The 13,233-nt window shown below is 33.9% G+C and overlaps 1 protein-coding gene across 4 annotated transcripts in view; it reads right to left on the bottom strand.

Moving 5' to 3' along the window:
• Positions 1-3,923: 3,923 nt before the first annotated feature.
• SPOCK3 (SPARC (osteonectin), cwcv and kazal like domains proteoglycan 3) overlaps positions 3,924-13,233 on the bottom strand; it is a 499,153-nt gene continuing 489,843 nt past the window's right edge. For 3 of the 4 annotated variants that reach the window (XM_063664262.1, XM_054486170.2, XM_054486168.1), the window contains 3 exons: positions 11,759-11,821; positions 8,014-8,151; positions 3,933-5,626 (listed from right to left, as the gene is read on the bottom strand). In XM_063664262.1, coding sequence (XP_063520332.1) covers positions 5,457-5,626; positions 8,014-8,151; positions 11,759-11,821 — 371 coding nt within the window. In that variant the 3' untranslated portion in view covers positions 3,933-5,456. Of the gene's footprint in view, positions 5,627-8,013; positions 8,152-11,758; positions 11,822-13,233 lie in introns of all 4 variants that reach the window. The other variant, XM_054486169.2, reaches the window with a different exon arrangement.

Consider the following 13,233-nt stretch of genomic DNA (forward strand, 5'->3'; position numbering starts at 1 on the left):
TCAAGCGGCATTGCAGAAGAAAATAAGGCATTTAGGTTTGAGGTCAGGTGTGAGTTGAAGAGGTTTTAAGTTTTTGAGAACATAAGCCAAGGGAGAAGAAGGAGGAATGGAGGGTGGAAGTTTGCCCATAGTGAGAGAAGCAAGCCTAGAGAAGAGAGAGAGTAGAGAAATGGAGGGAAGGGGTTCGGGGGTTCTTACCTTCCAGAAAAGTGGGAAAAGGGGTTGGTGTGCAGAGATAAGAGGTCGGGGTGTGGAAATAAGGGATGGGGTGCAGAAATAAGGGGTCAGGGCATGGAAATAAGGGGTCAGGGCACAGAAATAAGGGGTTGGGGCATGGAAATAAGGGATTGGGGCACAGAGATAAGAGGTCGGGGCATGGAAATAAGGGATTGGAGTGCAGAAATAAGGGATTGGGGCACAGAAGTAAGGGGTCGGGGCATGGAAATAAGGGGTCAGGGCACAGAAATAAGGGGTCAGGGCATGGAAATAAGGGATTAGGGCACAGAGATAAGAGGTCAGGATGTGGAAATAAGGGATTGGGGAGCAGAGATATAAGAGGTTGGGGCGCAGACATAAGGGATTGGGGCACAGAGATATGAGGTTGGGGCATGGAAATAAGGGATTGGGGAGCAGAGATATAAGACGTTGGGGCACAGAAATAAGGGATGGGGCGCAGAGATATGAGGTTGGGGTACTTGCCCCTCTTCTAGAAAAGCAGGACTTGCTGCTAAGGGTGAATGAGAAGGGGTTGAGGGGTACTTGCCCCTCCCCTAGAAAAGCAGAGAAGGGATAGAGACAAGGAGAGAAGGGGTTGGAGTACTTGCGCCTTCCCTAGAAAAGCAGGACTTGCCACTAAGGGTGAAGGAGAAGGGGTTGAGGGGTACTTGCCCCTCCCCCAGAAAAGCAGAGAAGGGATAGAGACAAGGAGAGAAGGGGTTGGGGTACTTGCCCCTTCCCCAGAAAAGTGGGACTTGCCGATAAGGGTGAAGGTCTAAGGCAGGCGTCCCTGTGTGGTCTGACACCTTTGAAACGTGGGTGAATAATCAGAGAGGCGTCCCTGCAATGATTAAGCACCAAGGGAAGGCTGCCTTCCCAGTCCGTGACTGGCGCCGGAGTTTTGGGTCCACGGATAAAATGTGTCTCCTTTGTCTCTCCGAGAAAATGAAAGGAATTGAAATTAAGAAAAGGGAGAGATTGAAGAGTGGAAAGGAGAAAGTGGTTGACGGACAGTGAGAGAGGTTGGAGAAGACAGTAAGAAGAGGCCGCTTACCTGATTTAAAATTGGTGAGATGTTCCTTGGGCTGGTCAGTCTAAGGACCTGAGGTCGTGGGTGGATCTTTCTCATGGACCAAAGAACATAAGGACAGGGGATTGATCTCCGAAGGGAGGTACCCTGATCCGAGTCACGGCACCAAATTTCATGCACGTCCGTGTGAAGAGACCACCAAACAGGCTTTGTGTGAGCAATAAACTTTTAATCACCTGGGTGCAGGTGGGCTGAGTCTGAAAAGAGAGTCAGTGAAGGGAGATAAGGGTGGGGCCGTTTTATAGGATTTGGGTAGGTAAAGGAAAATTACAGTCAAAGGGGGTTTGTTCTCTGGCGGGCAGGAGTGGGGGTCGCAAGGTGCTCAGTGGGAGAGATTTTTGAGCCAGGATGAGCCAGGAAAAGGACTTTCACAAGGTAATGTCATCACTTAAGGCAAGGACCAGCCATTTACCCTTCTTTTGTGGAGGAATGTCATCAGTTAAGGTGGGGCAGGGCATATTCACTTCTTTTGTGATTCTTCAGTTACTTCAGGCCATGTGGGCGTATACGTGCAAGTCACAGGGGATGTGATGGCTTGGCTTGGGCTCAGAGGCCTGACAATGTTAACCTTAATATCAGCTATTTGGTTTAAAATAATGTCAAGTAGAATAAGCTACAAGGAGCTCATATGATCATTTATTTATATCTTCATGCCACTTTAAATATTCTAGATTTTTAAATTTTCTCACTTCACCTGAGCAATGTGTGATATGGTCTAGTACTTTTTATTCATCATGAACAAAAGAAAAATAAATGTGAATCAACGTACTGAATATTTCAAATTCATAGAAAACACTGGACTACTCGTGTGTGCACACATGTTTGTGTGTGCATATGTGCACACTTGTGTCAGGCAGAACAAGCACATTACTTATGATGGCTGTATTCAGTGTGGCTCATTCTCCACTTTCCCCCCAGCTATTAGGAATCTCTAAAAGTAGACTGTGTATGGAGCCCTTAATAATCTATTGCATATAGCCAACACCAATGCTTCATTAATTTTATATAAAACAAATCATCAAAGTGTTACAAAATATGTATTTATTCATGCAATTCTGTAAATATGCTCTAAATAATCTATCACTAGCCTATAAGGATCAATGCTTATGAGTTACTTTTTACATCATTAGTTTCATGTAAAATAAAAATACTGTAAAAATGTATACACAGAATAAAGTACTCTTAGCAGCTGTTTTGTTAGTTAGAAAATTTTTGCTAATAATTTTGATATTTTGGTTTGATAGATTTTTTCTATTAAATGATTGGCAGAAATACAGAGTTTGAATTATTGATCATTTTGATCAATATTAAAATGTTTCATGTTTATTTTAAACTTAGCTTTTTTCCCCAATAGTATTAGGCAGAATTACCATCCCCTATATGTACAAAAATAAAGCATCATTAATTTCCATACTAGATTTTGGCATAAAAGGAACACTTGCTATTTTATTTGTATGTTTCTTCTACTCATTTTCTCTAATGTTTCCATTTTCAATTTGCTGTGATTCTGAATGTCTTGTAATTTTTGAGTTGCATGTGTTCTTTCTAAATAACACAGATGAGAAAAATGAGACGTTATTATAGACTGTATTGTATGACTTTATACCTATGAATCAGATTTCAGTTTAAGAAGGAACAAACTGTTGAGATACTTGGATTCTTTTTAATTAAAATATTAAGATTTTGGGTTTCTATCAAGGACTCTCATTGGGGGTTCAACATACCTCGTTTTTTATTCAAATTAAATCTAGTAAATATCTTTCTTTGATTTATTCCAATGGAGATTATAACTATATTTTATTATGGGCTAGGAATAATGTATTGCTTGTCTTCACACTTCATAATTATTTTGTTCATTAATGAATACCTAGTGTCTAGAATACTGTTTGATTTACAGTAGCTGTCCAATATTTATATTTTGGGAGATAAATATATAGGTATAATTGTATGGGGCAAAATATTTAAAATGAATTAAATGATCATGAAAAGACCTAATATACATTACAAGTAGAATTTTTATACACACACATACAAATATATAATATACAAATAATTTACATAAAGTTTTATAGTGTAATCTATTTTTATTTTCTATTTGCTGTTGATTTAATTGCTTTCTTGGGAGTCTCAGAGACACTTCTTTAAAAAAGCCTAACTTCAACATTACTATATTTGTTATTTTAAATTCATTTGCTAAACCTCTGTATAGAATTTGTTTTTGTCTCTTCCCAAACAATCAGTTATATTTATATACATCTGTTAAATAGACAAGGCTATCTGACTACTCTTCAAAATGCTGTTGCTATAGAAATTTAGCCAAATATGTTAAGTATGACACCATAAAAATGGGTTTTAAAATACAGCCTTGACAAAAATATGATCCATTTTACAATATTATGACAAATGAAACAAAATAAACCATTACCAACAAAAATTTTTTTAACATACATTGACAAATAATATTCAAGATTCCAAGAGCTCTAATTTTGAAATTCTAAAATTTCAGGGAACTCCCCTAGCTAGTTTGTGATGCATTCATTTTAAAAATCAAGGACTCGATTAAGAAGGCTTCATGCTACTGTGTGTACTCTGGAAAAACCATTGAGGAACAGTTCAATTTGGTTACAAGATTCTTTATTTTGTAAACTATACATAAACAGTAAAAAAGAAAATGCATTATACTTTATTACATAAAGTCAACATTAAAGTTTGTATTGAGTGTGTATAAATTAAATGGAAATAATTAACCAATTTTGCTTTCAATGAATTGTATACTGGGAAACCAGTTTACCCACTGTTGAAATTAAAGATACCAATATGTAACATTCAACAGGTTTTTCCATTTTTATTATGGGCACAAAACCATTGGTATGATATAGTTAAAAGTGATGGTGTGCCAAAATGTCTACACAATTAATTAACATGCTAACTTAAATACAGCGGTTAAAGTAATTTTTGCTACAGTTAAATCTTAAATGCTACTCTACACAATAATCATAAACAAGTCCACATGGCAATTATGTAACAATAGAAAAAAAGAAACGTATCCCATTTTCTTCATTCCAGCAGCAATACCTTTACTGATATTAATCTGTTAATTAGGTGTGCTTATATATTGCATAATATACTATATTGGTATGCATGCTAAAATCTTTCTATCTCTATTTTTGCAAGGCACCATACAATACGTTCTCTAAGTTTCGGCACTACTAACAAAAATAACATAATTCTAAGATTAAATGCAAATTTTTACCTAAAATCGGAAATAAAATGAAAATTAAGAATTTAAAATTTGACCTTGGGGCAAATGACAAACTTTGTAAAAATATGGTTTAAATGAATCTTTCCCTTTGTCTTCCTAATTTAAATTCTGCTCCTTAAGTTGCTGGCCAGAAAGATAAAGAAATCCAGAAAGGCAAACAAATCATGTTATTAAAGAATCTTTTAAAAAATCTGCATGAGACTGCCATCCAAATTAAAATACACATTGGAGAGAACAACTAAATTTTTAACTTTCAGAATCCATGGTTTTCCATGCTTGCCATTTTGTAAAATGTCCTATTAGATCCAGAATAATTTCATAGTTAAAAACACCACTATTAATGTAAACACAATGGAAGACTCTACAATTGTCACTTTGTTTTTCTTGCCATGTGGTATCTCTCTGTTATCCTGACTCATCTAGGTCTAGCAAGATGCTACTTTGGAAATGCAATTAAAGCATGCGTATTTTTCTTAAATCCTTAGGACCCAGGTCATTAAAAATGTATTTATTTTAAATTTCACTTAGAATTATCTTTCAAAAAATTAACACGTACGATCCCAAGCACTAGCTGTCATTTTGCTTATGGAAGATTTACAAAGTTTGTTCTCATGAAAAATTTATTTTAGTAGCACTTCAAAACTTTATTTTGTCTGACTAGACTGCATATGTATTTTCTTTTTGTGTAAGGAATATAAAAACTCAAAGCAAATGATTCTTATTTAAACATAAAGTTCTATAACTTTAGCTGCAATTTTTCAAATAATTATACAAAATATATGTGAGGTTTAGAATTATTTTGTTATTGGGGAAGAAGATAATTTTCAATAGGCTATCATTTTTGTAAATATTAGAAATGTAGAATTTATTGATTTTAACTTTCCTCAATCAAATGTATCCATCATGGTCATCACCACCATCATCATCATCCCCTTCATCTTCATCATCATCTTCAATTTCATCTTCATCATTCATAATATCGTCTTCATCATCCTCATCATCAGTCCATTCATGGAAATCTCCACTAGCAAAATCTCCGGAGATCTCAAAATCTATAGCTTAAAACAAATGAAAGTAAACATAACCTTTATTTGACTGAACAGTGTCAATTTCTGAAAGATAAAATCCTTATAAAAATTAAGAATATTTTTTAGAAAGTAATTTGTGTTCTGTCTTATTTATCAAAGATAAGGAAAGATCCATTTTCTGGAAAATTGTCACATGTTAAAAATCTATCATTTGTTAAAATGTATGTGCTAAAAGCAGAATCATTATTGAGTATGTTATGCAAGATTTCCAGTCCAGTAATATTGATCTCAGCCCAGTTGTTATAGAAATCCATGTCAGACTGTGCATTTTGCAAAGAATTCAAAATTTCTTCTACAAGCATGGCAGAAAAATTGCCCTACCAAAGATGTTCATTTCCTAATCTCCAGAATCTATAAAAATGTTACCTTAACATGAAAAAGTGACTTTGCAAATATGGTTAAGTAAAGGAATTTGAATTGGAGAGAGTATCCTGAATTACCCAGGTGGATCCAAATTATCACTTAGGTTCTTAAAATAAAAAAAAAAATGTTTTCCAGATAGAGTGGGAAGGAGCTATGACTACAGAAGAATGATCAGAGATGCAATGTTGTTGGCTTAAGGTTAGAGGAAAGAGTCCATGAACCAAGGGATGAGAGCTACCTCTAAGAGGTGAAAAGGGCAAGGAAACAGATTCTCCTCTAAAGCCTCCAGAGAGGAGCACCATCCTGCTGACATCTGGATATTGAGCTTAGTGAGACCTGTGTTGATCTTCTGAGGCACAGAACTGTAAGATAAATGTGTGTTGTTTAAGCCACTGAGTGGGAATTTGTTACTACAGCAACAGAAAACTAATATTTTACAAAATATTTTAAAAATAACTATTAAGACTTATGGAGGCAATAATGCACATACATCTTAGCACTCACTGTGTATTGACTTTTCAACTCCTCAAATGCTAGCGTGGATTTATTTTATCCTCTTTCTAATATTTTATTATAATTCTTTGGTATCTAATTATAACAAATCCTATTGATGTAATTCAAGGTTTATAAATTGGTTGATCTCACAAGACAACACACTAAAATTCCCATCTTAACTGAAGAAAATATTGTTTAGTTCTCCAACTTCATCTACTGTATTAGTTATAAAATGTTAAGAAAACTCAGATGTCCACGTTCCAAAAGCAATGTTCTTGTTCGCTTAAGGAACTCATCTCCATATAACTTTTATTTACAACATAAAAAGTTATGTATCCATCATGGTCATCAATGACAACAGAATTAATTTATAATGCAACTACTTTACAGCACACATTACAAAGATGTGTTCCCTATATGTAAAATTTATGTAAGACAGCTATTGAATCCTCTTTCTTCCTACTTAAATCTAACTGCATTGGCCAGGTCAGCAAACCAAAAGTAAGCTGTTAAAAATGTTATGAACAAATGGATTCAGAGCAGGAATTTAAAGATTAAATGAGATTACTTTTATTGTTTATCATTTTTTTCTTAATAGTCTTAGCTTATTAGTTTAAAATTTGCTTGAAGAATACATCTAAATATTTTCTAAAATGCAAGACTAAAAAGTACTTTATTCTCATTTTTGATCATTTATATTAATTGAAACACAAAGAATTAATTCCTGGGGTGTGTGTGCATGCATGTGTGTGTGTGTGTGTGTGTGTGTGTGTACAATGAAGTGGCTTTTGTCATGAAAACTGTCTGTAATACCAACAAAATTGACACTTGCATTCTAGAAAAATGTTTTATGAAGTACAAATGGTACCACAATGGAAACTGTAAAATGCACGCATGTGATGTTCAACTAATCGTTACGTTCCATTTTAAATATATACATAAAAAATGCATGTTCCTAAAAAAGAATTAGAATATTAGCTATAATTCCCTTTAAACAATCAAACTACATTTTCCTCACTCAAGCACAAGGAAACATGCTCATATAGCTGTAATTTATGGACTTTTAAAAGATTTGTATTTCTTTGGCTGGTGAACCCACATATTCCCTAAGTCACCATCTCCAGATGTATACAGACAAAAGGGTGTCATCTGAAGACATGATAAATAGAGTTTATTGACTTGCAGTAGGATGAATGAGAAAGGTCTGCTTTAGCTGAGAGGAAACGAAGTACCTCAACAACTTTCTGAATTTGAAGTAGGAAAGGAACCCACCTTTAATTAATCTCTCTAGAAAATCTAAATTATGCAATGACCACTTATTATCTATCCAAGTTTTTAACATGCTAGGAGTAAGTTTTTTTGTCACTCCCTCCACCCTATATATTCTATAGTCTTTGCATAGAGTAAGTCTTCATTAAATGCTTGAACAAATGAATGAAACTCTAAAGCACTTAATTCTGTGCTTAGAAAATTATGAAATAAGTAACCCTTCTCCTTACCACAATCTGCAACACCATTTATTCTGGATCCCATGACTTCATTTCCATATCTGTCAACACACCAGCACTGTCCAACACTGCCATGACATTGCGTTGGCTTGTAGTAACCATCTTCATCACACAGGGGGATATACTGTCCTGTTGAAACAACACACAGGCATACAAACACACACATGTAGTTTATGAATAAGCTGTGTTTCTGAGAAGCACCCATTATGTATTAATGCATTAAAGACATACACATATGGAGTGTCCACTGTATTCCAGGATAGATACCAGTGATGCCTTAGAAGAAATCAGGGAAATCTTTTCTGTCATGGAACTAGCCATTGCCACAGTGAACTGCTTATAGTTCATGGATTCATTTCCTTTGTAAAGCGAATTACTATCTTACTAGTTCTCACTGTGCAAAGGGTAGTGTTTCAGAGGCACAATACAGAATTAAAATCTGATTAGTGCCATGCTTATATTAAATCACCCAGACCACTTAGCATGGCAGAAGACCTGTCCCCATCTGCCTTCATCGCTGCCAACTTTCTACTTTCATTTCCCCAAATGTTCATTCGTATATTCCAAGCTCTTTCCAAATCAAGCTATCTGTTTTTCCCAAATTCAATGCTGTCTTGTCTCTTTACACATTATGTCAACTAGAATCCCTCTCCTCTCTCTCCCACTTTAAGATTTGACGTAAATGTGACCCACAATTTAAAGTCTTCTTTTCAAATGAAAGATTCCTGATTACTTCTTCCGTTCTCTGTGTGTGTGTGTTCGTGTGTGTGTGTGTGTGTGTGTGCGTTGACTGTCCTTGCATACTTTCACCACTACATTGTGATATCGTCTATGGTTAGAAATAGGTTCTCTTCATTTTCATTGTTGTGTAAACAACATCTCAAACCCATGGTCCAGTGGGAACACAGTCTTTTGGGAATAGTAGAACAGATAGATAAATATTTTTATTTATTTATTTATTTATTTATTTATTGAGACAGAGTCTCACTCCATCGCCCAGGCTGGAGTGCAGTGGGGCGATCTCAGCTCACTACAATCACCTCACTACAATCACCTACAAGCCGCCTCCCAGGCTCAAGTGATTCTCTTACCTCAGCCTCCTGAGTGGCTGAGATTACAGGCATGCACCACCACACCAAGGTAATTTTTGTGTTTTTAGTAGAGATGGGGTTTCACCATGTTGTCAAGACTGATCTCAAACTCCTGACTTCAAGTCATCCATCCACCTCAACCTCCCAAAATGCTGGGATTACAGGCATGAGCCATCATCCCCGACCAGAGACTTATTTTTATATCTATAAAATCTAACATACTCTATGGCACAATGCTCATGATAAACCCTTAATTAGTAATTTAAAAGTGAAGTCATGTTTTTTAATAAGTGCTCCAACACCAGAATATAAGTTCTAGGAGATAAGAATATTTTCTTTTATTTTCTGACTTTTTTTTTTCTGTGACCAGAAGCATAATAGTTATTTGGTGAAATTAAAAAAATAAATAAATAAATGGATAAAAGACAAAACTTAGTCTTGTAACCATACGACATCATAATTTCACTATCTCAAAAAGTTTGAAAATTGTTATACGTAGATTAACTTAGTTTAAAAAACTATAATTTATTCAAAATAGCTGAACTGCTAATCTTTCAATTAGATACACAGAACATCATTAACTTCAGAACACTTTCTATGGATTAAAGGCCAGAAAAAATAAGGGAAAAATTCAATGTTGTCACATCTACAGCTTTTACAACTACCATTTGAATTTGACATAAACATGTTATGATGTATAGTTAGTGTGACCATAATTGATACTTTATGCCAGTAAAGTTGGTTGATGTCTGCAGTTTTAGCATAATTCTTAAGAATATTCTCTTTTCCTTTCAAAGACTGAATCTCCAAATCAGGACATGTGGCACCATACTCCTATATAACAAGTGATCAATTTCAGATGCGTACTAATACCCCACCCAAATTAGAAGAAATGCTTAAAGCCTTTAGTGTTCTCTATAATAATTTTCATTTATATTATGAAAGAATAATGAAGGTAACTCTTCCCAAATGGGAACTAAGTACTTTTTTATACCTTCAAATAATCAAAACCTGTATTCTAATAGATTTTTGCTACTAATAGAATTTAAGTAGAAAATATTTTTAAGTTGAATTTCAATGGCTTTCTTTATGGTACACTGCTAAACTTTGATTTGCCAAGACAAACCTATATAAGAACTTATTATTATTATTATTATTTCTGAGATGGAGTCATGCTCTGTTACCCAGGCTGGTGTACAGTGGTGCCATCTTGGCTCACTGCAACATCTTCTTCCCCGGTTGAAGCAATTCTCCTGCCTCAGGCTCCAGAGTAGCTGTGATTACAGGCACACACCACCACGCCAGGCTAATTTTTGTATTTTCAGTCGAGGTGGGGTTTTGCCATATTGGCCAGGGTAGTCTCGAACTCCTGACCTCAGGTGATCTGCCTACCTTGGCCTCCTAAAGTGTTGGGATTTCAGGCGTGAGCCACTGTGCCCAGCCAGAATGTATTATTTTCATTTGTGAGCTGTGATATCTCCTGCATCTTGTAACAGGGTTAAAAGAATCATGACACATTGTAGCATTTATCATCAGTAATCTTCACACCTAAAAATGTTTTATTACAAAACATTAAACTTTTAATTTTGTACAATGGGCACTGAAACAAGGATTTGCAAGTAATGTGAAAAATCCTCTTATTTAAACGTAATATATTGTAATTACAAAGATAGTAAGTCAAAATATAAAACAGATTAATCAGATCCAGAGACATTAGAGTTATGTGCCACTAAATACACGAGTGTGTTAATATACGTGAAAAGAAATATTGCATGTGTGCTGTCACGCTTTGGATTATAACATAGAAAAAGAAGAACAGTGGCAAAACTGGTGACAACCAAATAAAGTCTGAAGCTTACGTAATAGGATTATAGCACTGCTAATTTCTTAGATATTTACAAATGTTCCATCGTTATTTGGCACATGCAAGACGTTATATTTGGTGGAAGCTGGGTGAAGAATGTTTGGAAACTATGTACCTTTGTCACTGTTTTTATAAATTTAAAACTATTCCAAAAATAGTTTATTTAAAAATTGTAAGTTTATAAGAATAAACCACTCATATGTAACTGTTTAATAATCTGTTTATATCCAAACATTCAAATATTTCAAGGCTTTGAATAAAATCTGAAATATCTATCTACTTATACATTTACTTATTAAAAGAAGGGTAGTAAAAAACACTAATGAAAAATACCAACAAGTCTGTTCAAATTTTCCTGAGGTACTCAGAGCACCTTTTCACCCAATTTATAAAACTACTTGCTTTAAATAGCATATGTATATATATATATATATATATATATATATATATATATATATCTAGCCATCAATTCTTAAATCTTAACCACAGAATTTGAACTGAATTTTCTGCTGATGTTTTAACTTTAGCATTGCTTAAATCTCTCTTTTTACTTAATAACTTTCAAAATGAACATTATATTAGGGTAATAAAACAGACATAATATCTTTCAATAGGTAAGGTAATAAAAGTAAGTTTAATGGCTTTCAAAAAACTCATAAATTTTGTTGCTGAAATTTAGTGCCGTCTATCTTTGTTGGATTAATATTGATTTTATGTTGCTGTTTCCCTGGGGTTATTTATGTAAGCAATAAAGCCTTCAGAAGAATGATCTATTACTCACCTAGGAGCTTCTTTACCCCTTGCCGCTTCTGAATATTGCTGAGCTCCGTCTGGCAAGGTGGGTCTGCAATGACATTAAAAATGTTACTTCAAGGATTGTAGTTAAACAAAGAAAGTGTAATTTCTATGTTATCAAACTTCACTTAGTCTTTTTGTGCCTTCGGAAGACATGTATTACATATTAATTGGTTTACTTATAAAGATACATTCATATAGGTACATACATGTGTCTATCTATCATTTATCTATCTATCTATCTATCTATCTATCTATCTATCTATCTATCTATCTAATATCTATCTAGAGAGAGAGAGAGCACTCATACTACTTTCCTAATTGTCAATATATCACCTTGGTTTTCCTCAGAATTCCTGGATTGGATTTTTTAAAAGTATAAAAGATACTTATGTGATGAAAAATACTTCTTATCATTTACTTTTAAAAGGTCAATCAAGTCAGAAAGATAAATTCAACTAATTGACTGCTGCTGAAGCAATTAACTGATTATGTTTTCCCCTCATTTAAAAGTTTCTGTGATATAGACAAGTAACTTTGTGTTACAAAAGTAATCTAGGAAAAAATTAATGCTTCTTTCCAGTTATGTTAAAGACCTTATTATAAATTTTAATATTGTATAATGTTAAGAGATATTGGTCTTTTTACTTTCAGCCATATATGCAATTTAGGAACAGTATATAATATAAAATTATTTCTGATAAGCCATTATTTAAAAAATGAGCTGAAAACATTTAAACCAATTTGGAAATAGTCTTTGCCTATTTTCAAACTCAACCGCTTGAAGGAGGACGTTCATAGAGAAATGTAAAATTCTAAATAGTCACAATATAGTTTGCCTTATATTATTACTCTTATATTTACCATTGGCCATCCTATCTGTGAGTTCTGCATTTATAGATTCAACCAACTGCTAATCGAAAATTTTCAAAAAATAAAAATCTAGAGATGATTTAAAGTATATAAGAGGATGTGCGTAGGTTATATGTCAATATTTTGCCATTTTATAGAAGACACTTGAGTGACTTGATTTTGGTGTTCACAAGTGGTCCTGAGATTGATACCCCTCGGATACTAAGAGATAACTGTATATAATAATTATATACATATATAATATGTAATATATACAGTCTTATCTGAAAGCAGTTTAGTGCATTTTATATTCATATTCTAAAAGCTTGCTGTTAATGCTTGCTGTACAAAAGTGGCATTACAAAATATTAAAACTGCAAAATAATATACTATATTTTATAGTCCCATGGTACAACTTTTTAGGAAAAAGGCAAAGTACATTAATTTAAATGATTTTAAAATTTTATAATCCATTGAATTCAAAACAGTTATTAAATTTTATGTAACAAAGTGGAATAAAGAATGAGATAGGTGCTTAATATATACTTTGTAGTTTAATATGTGAACTTAATCTTGCAGAATCTAAAACAATTCATCTTACAGAATCTA

This window comes from Pongo pygmaeus, chromosome 3, assembly GCF_028885625.2.
Source record: "Pongo pygmaeus isolate AG05252 chromosome 3, NHGRI_mPonPyg2-v2.0_pri, whole genome shotgun sequence".
NCBI lineage: Eukaryota > Metazoa > Chordata > Mammalia > Primates > Hominidae > Pongo > Pongo pygmaeus.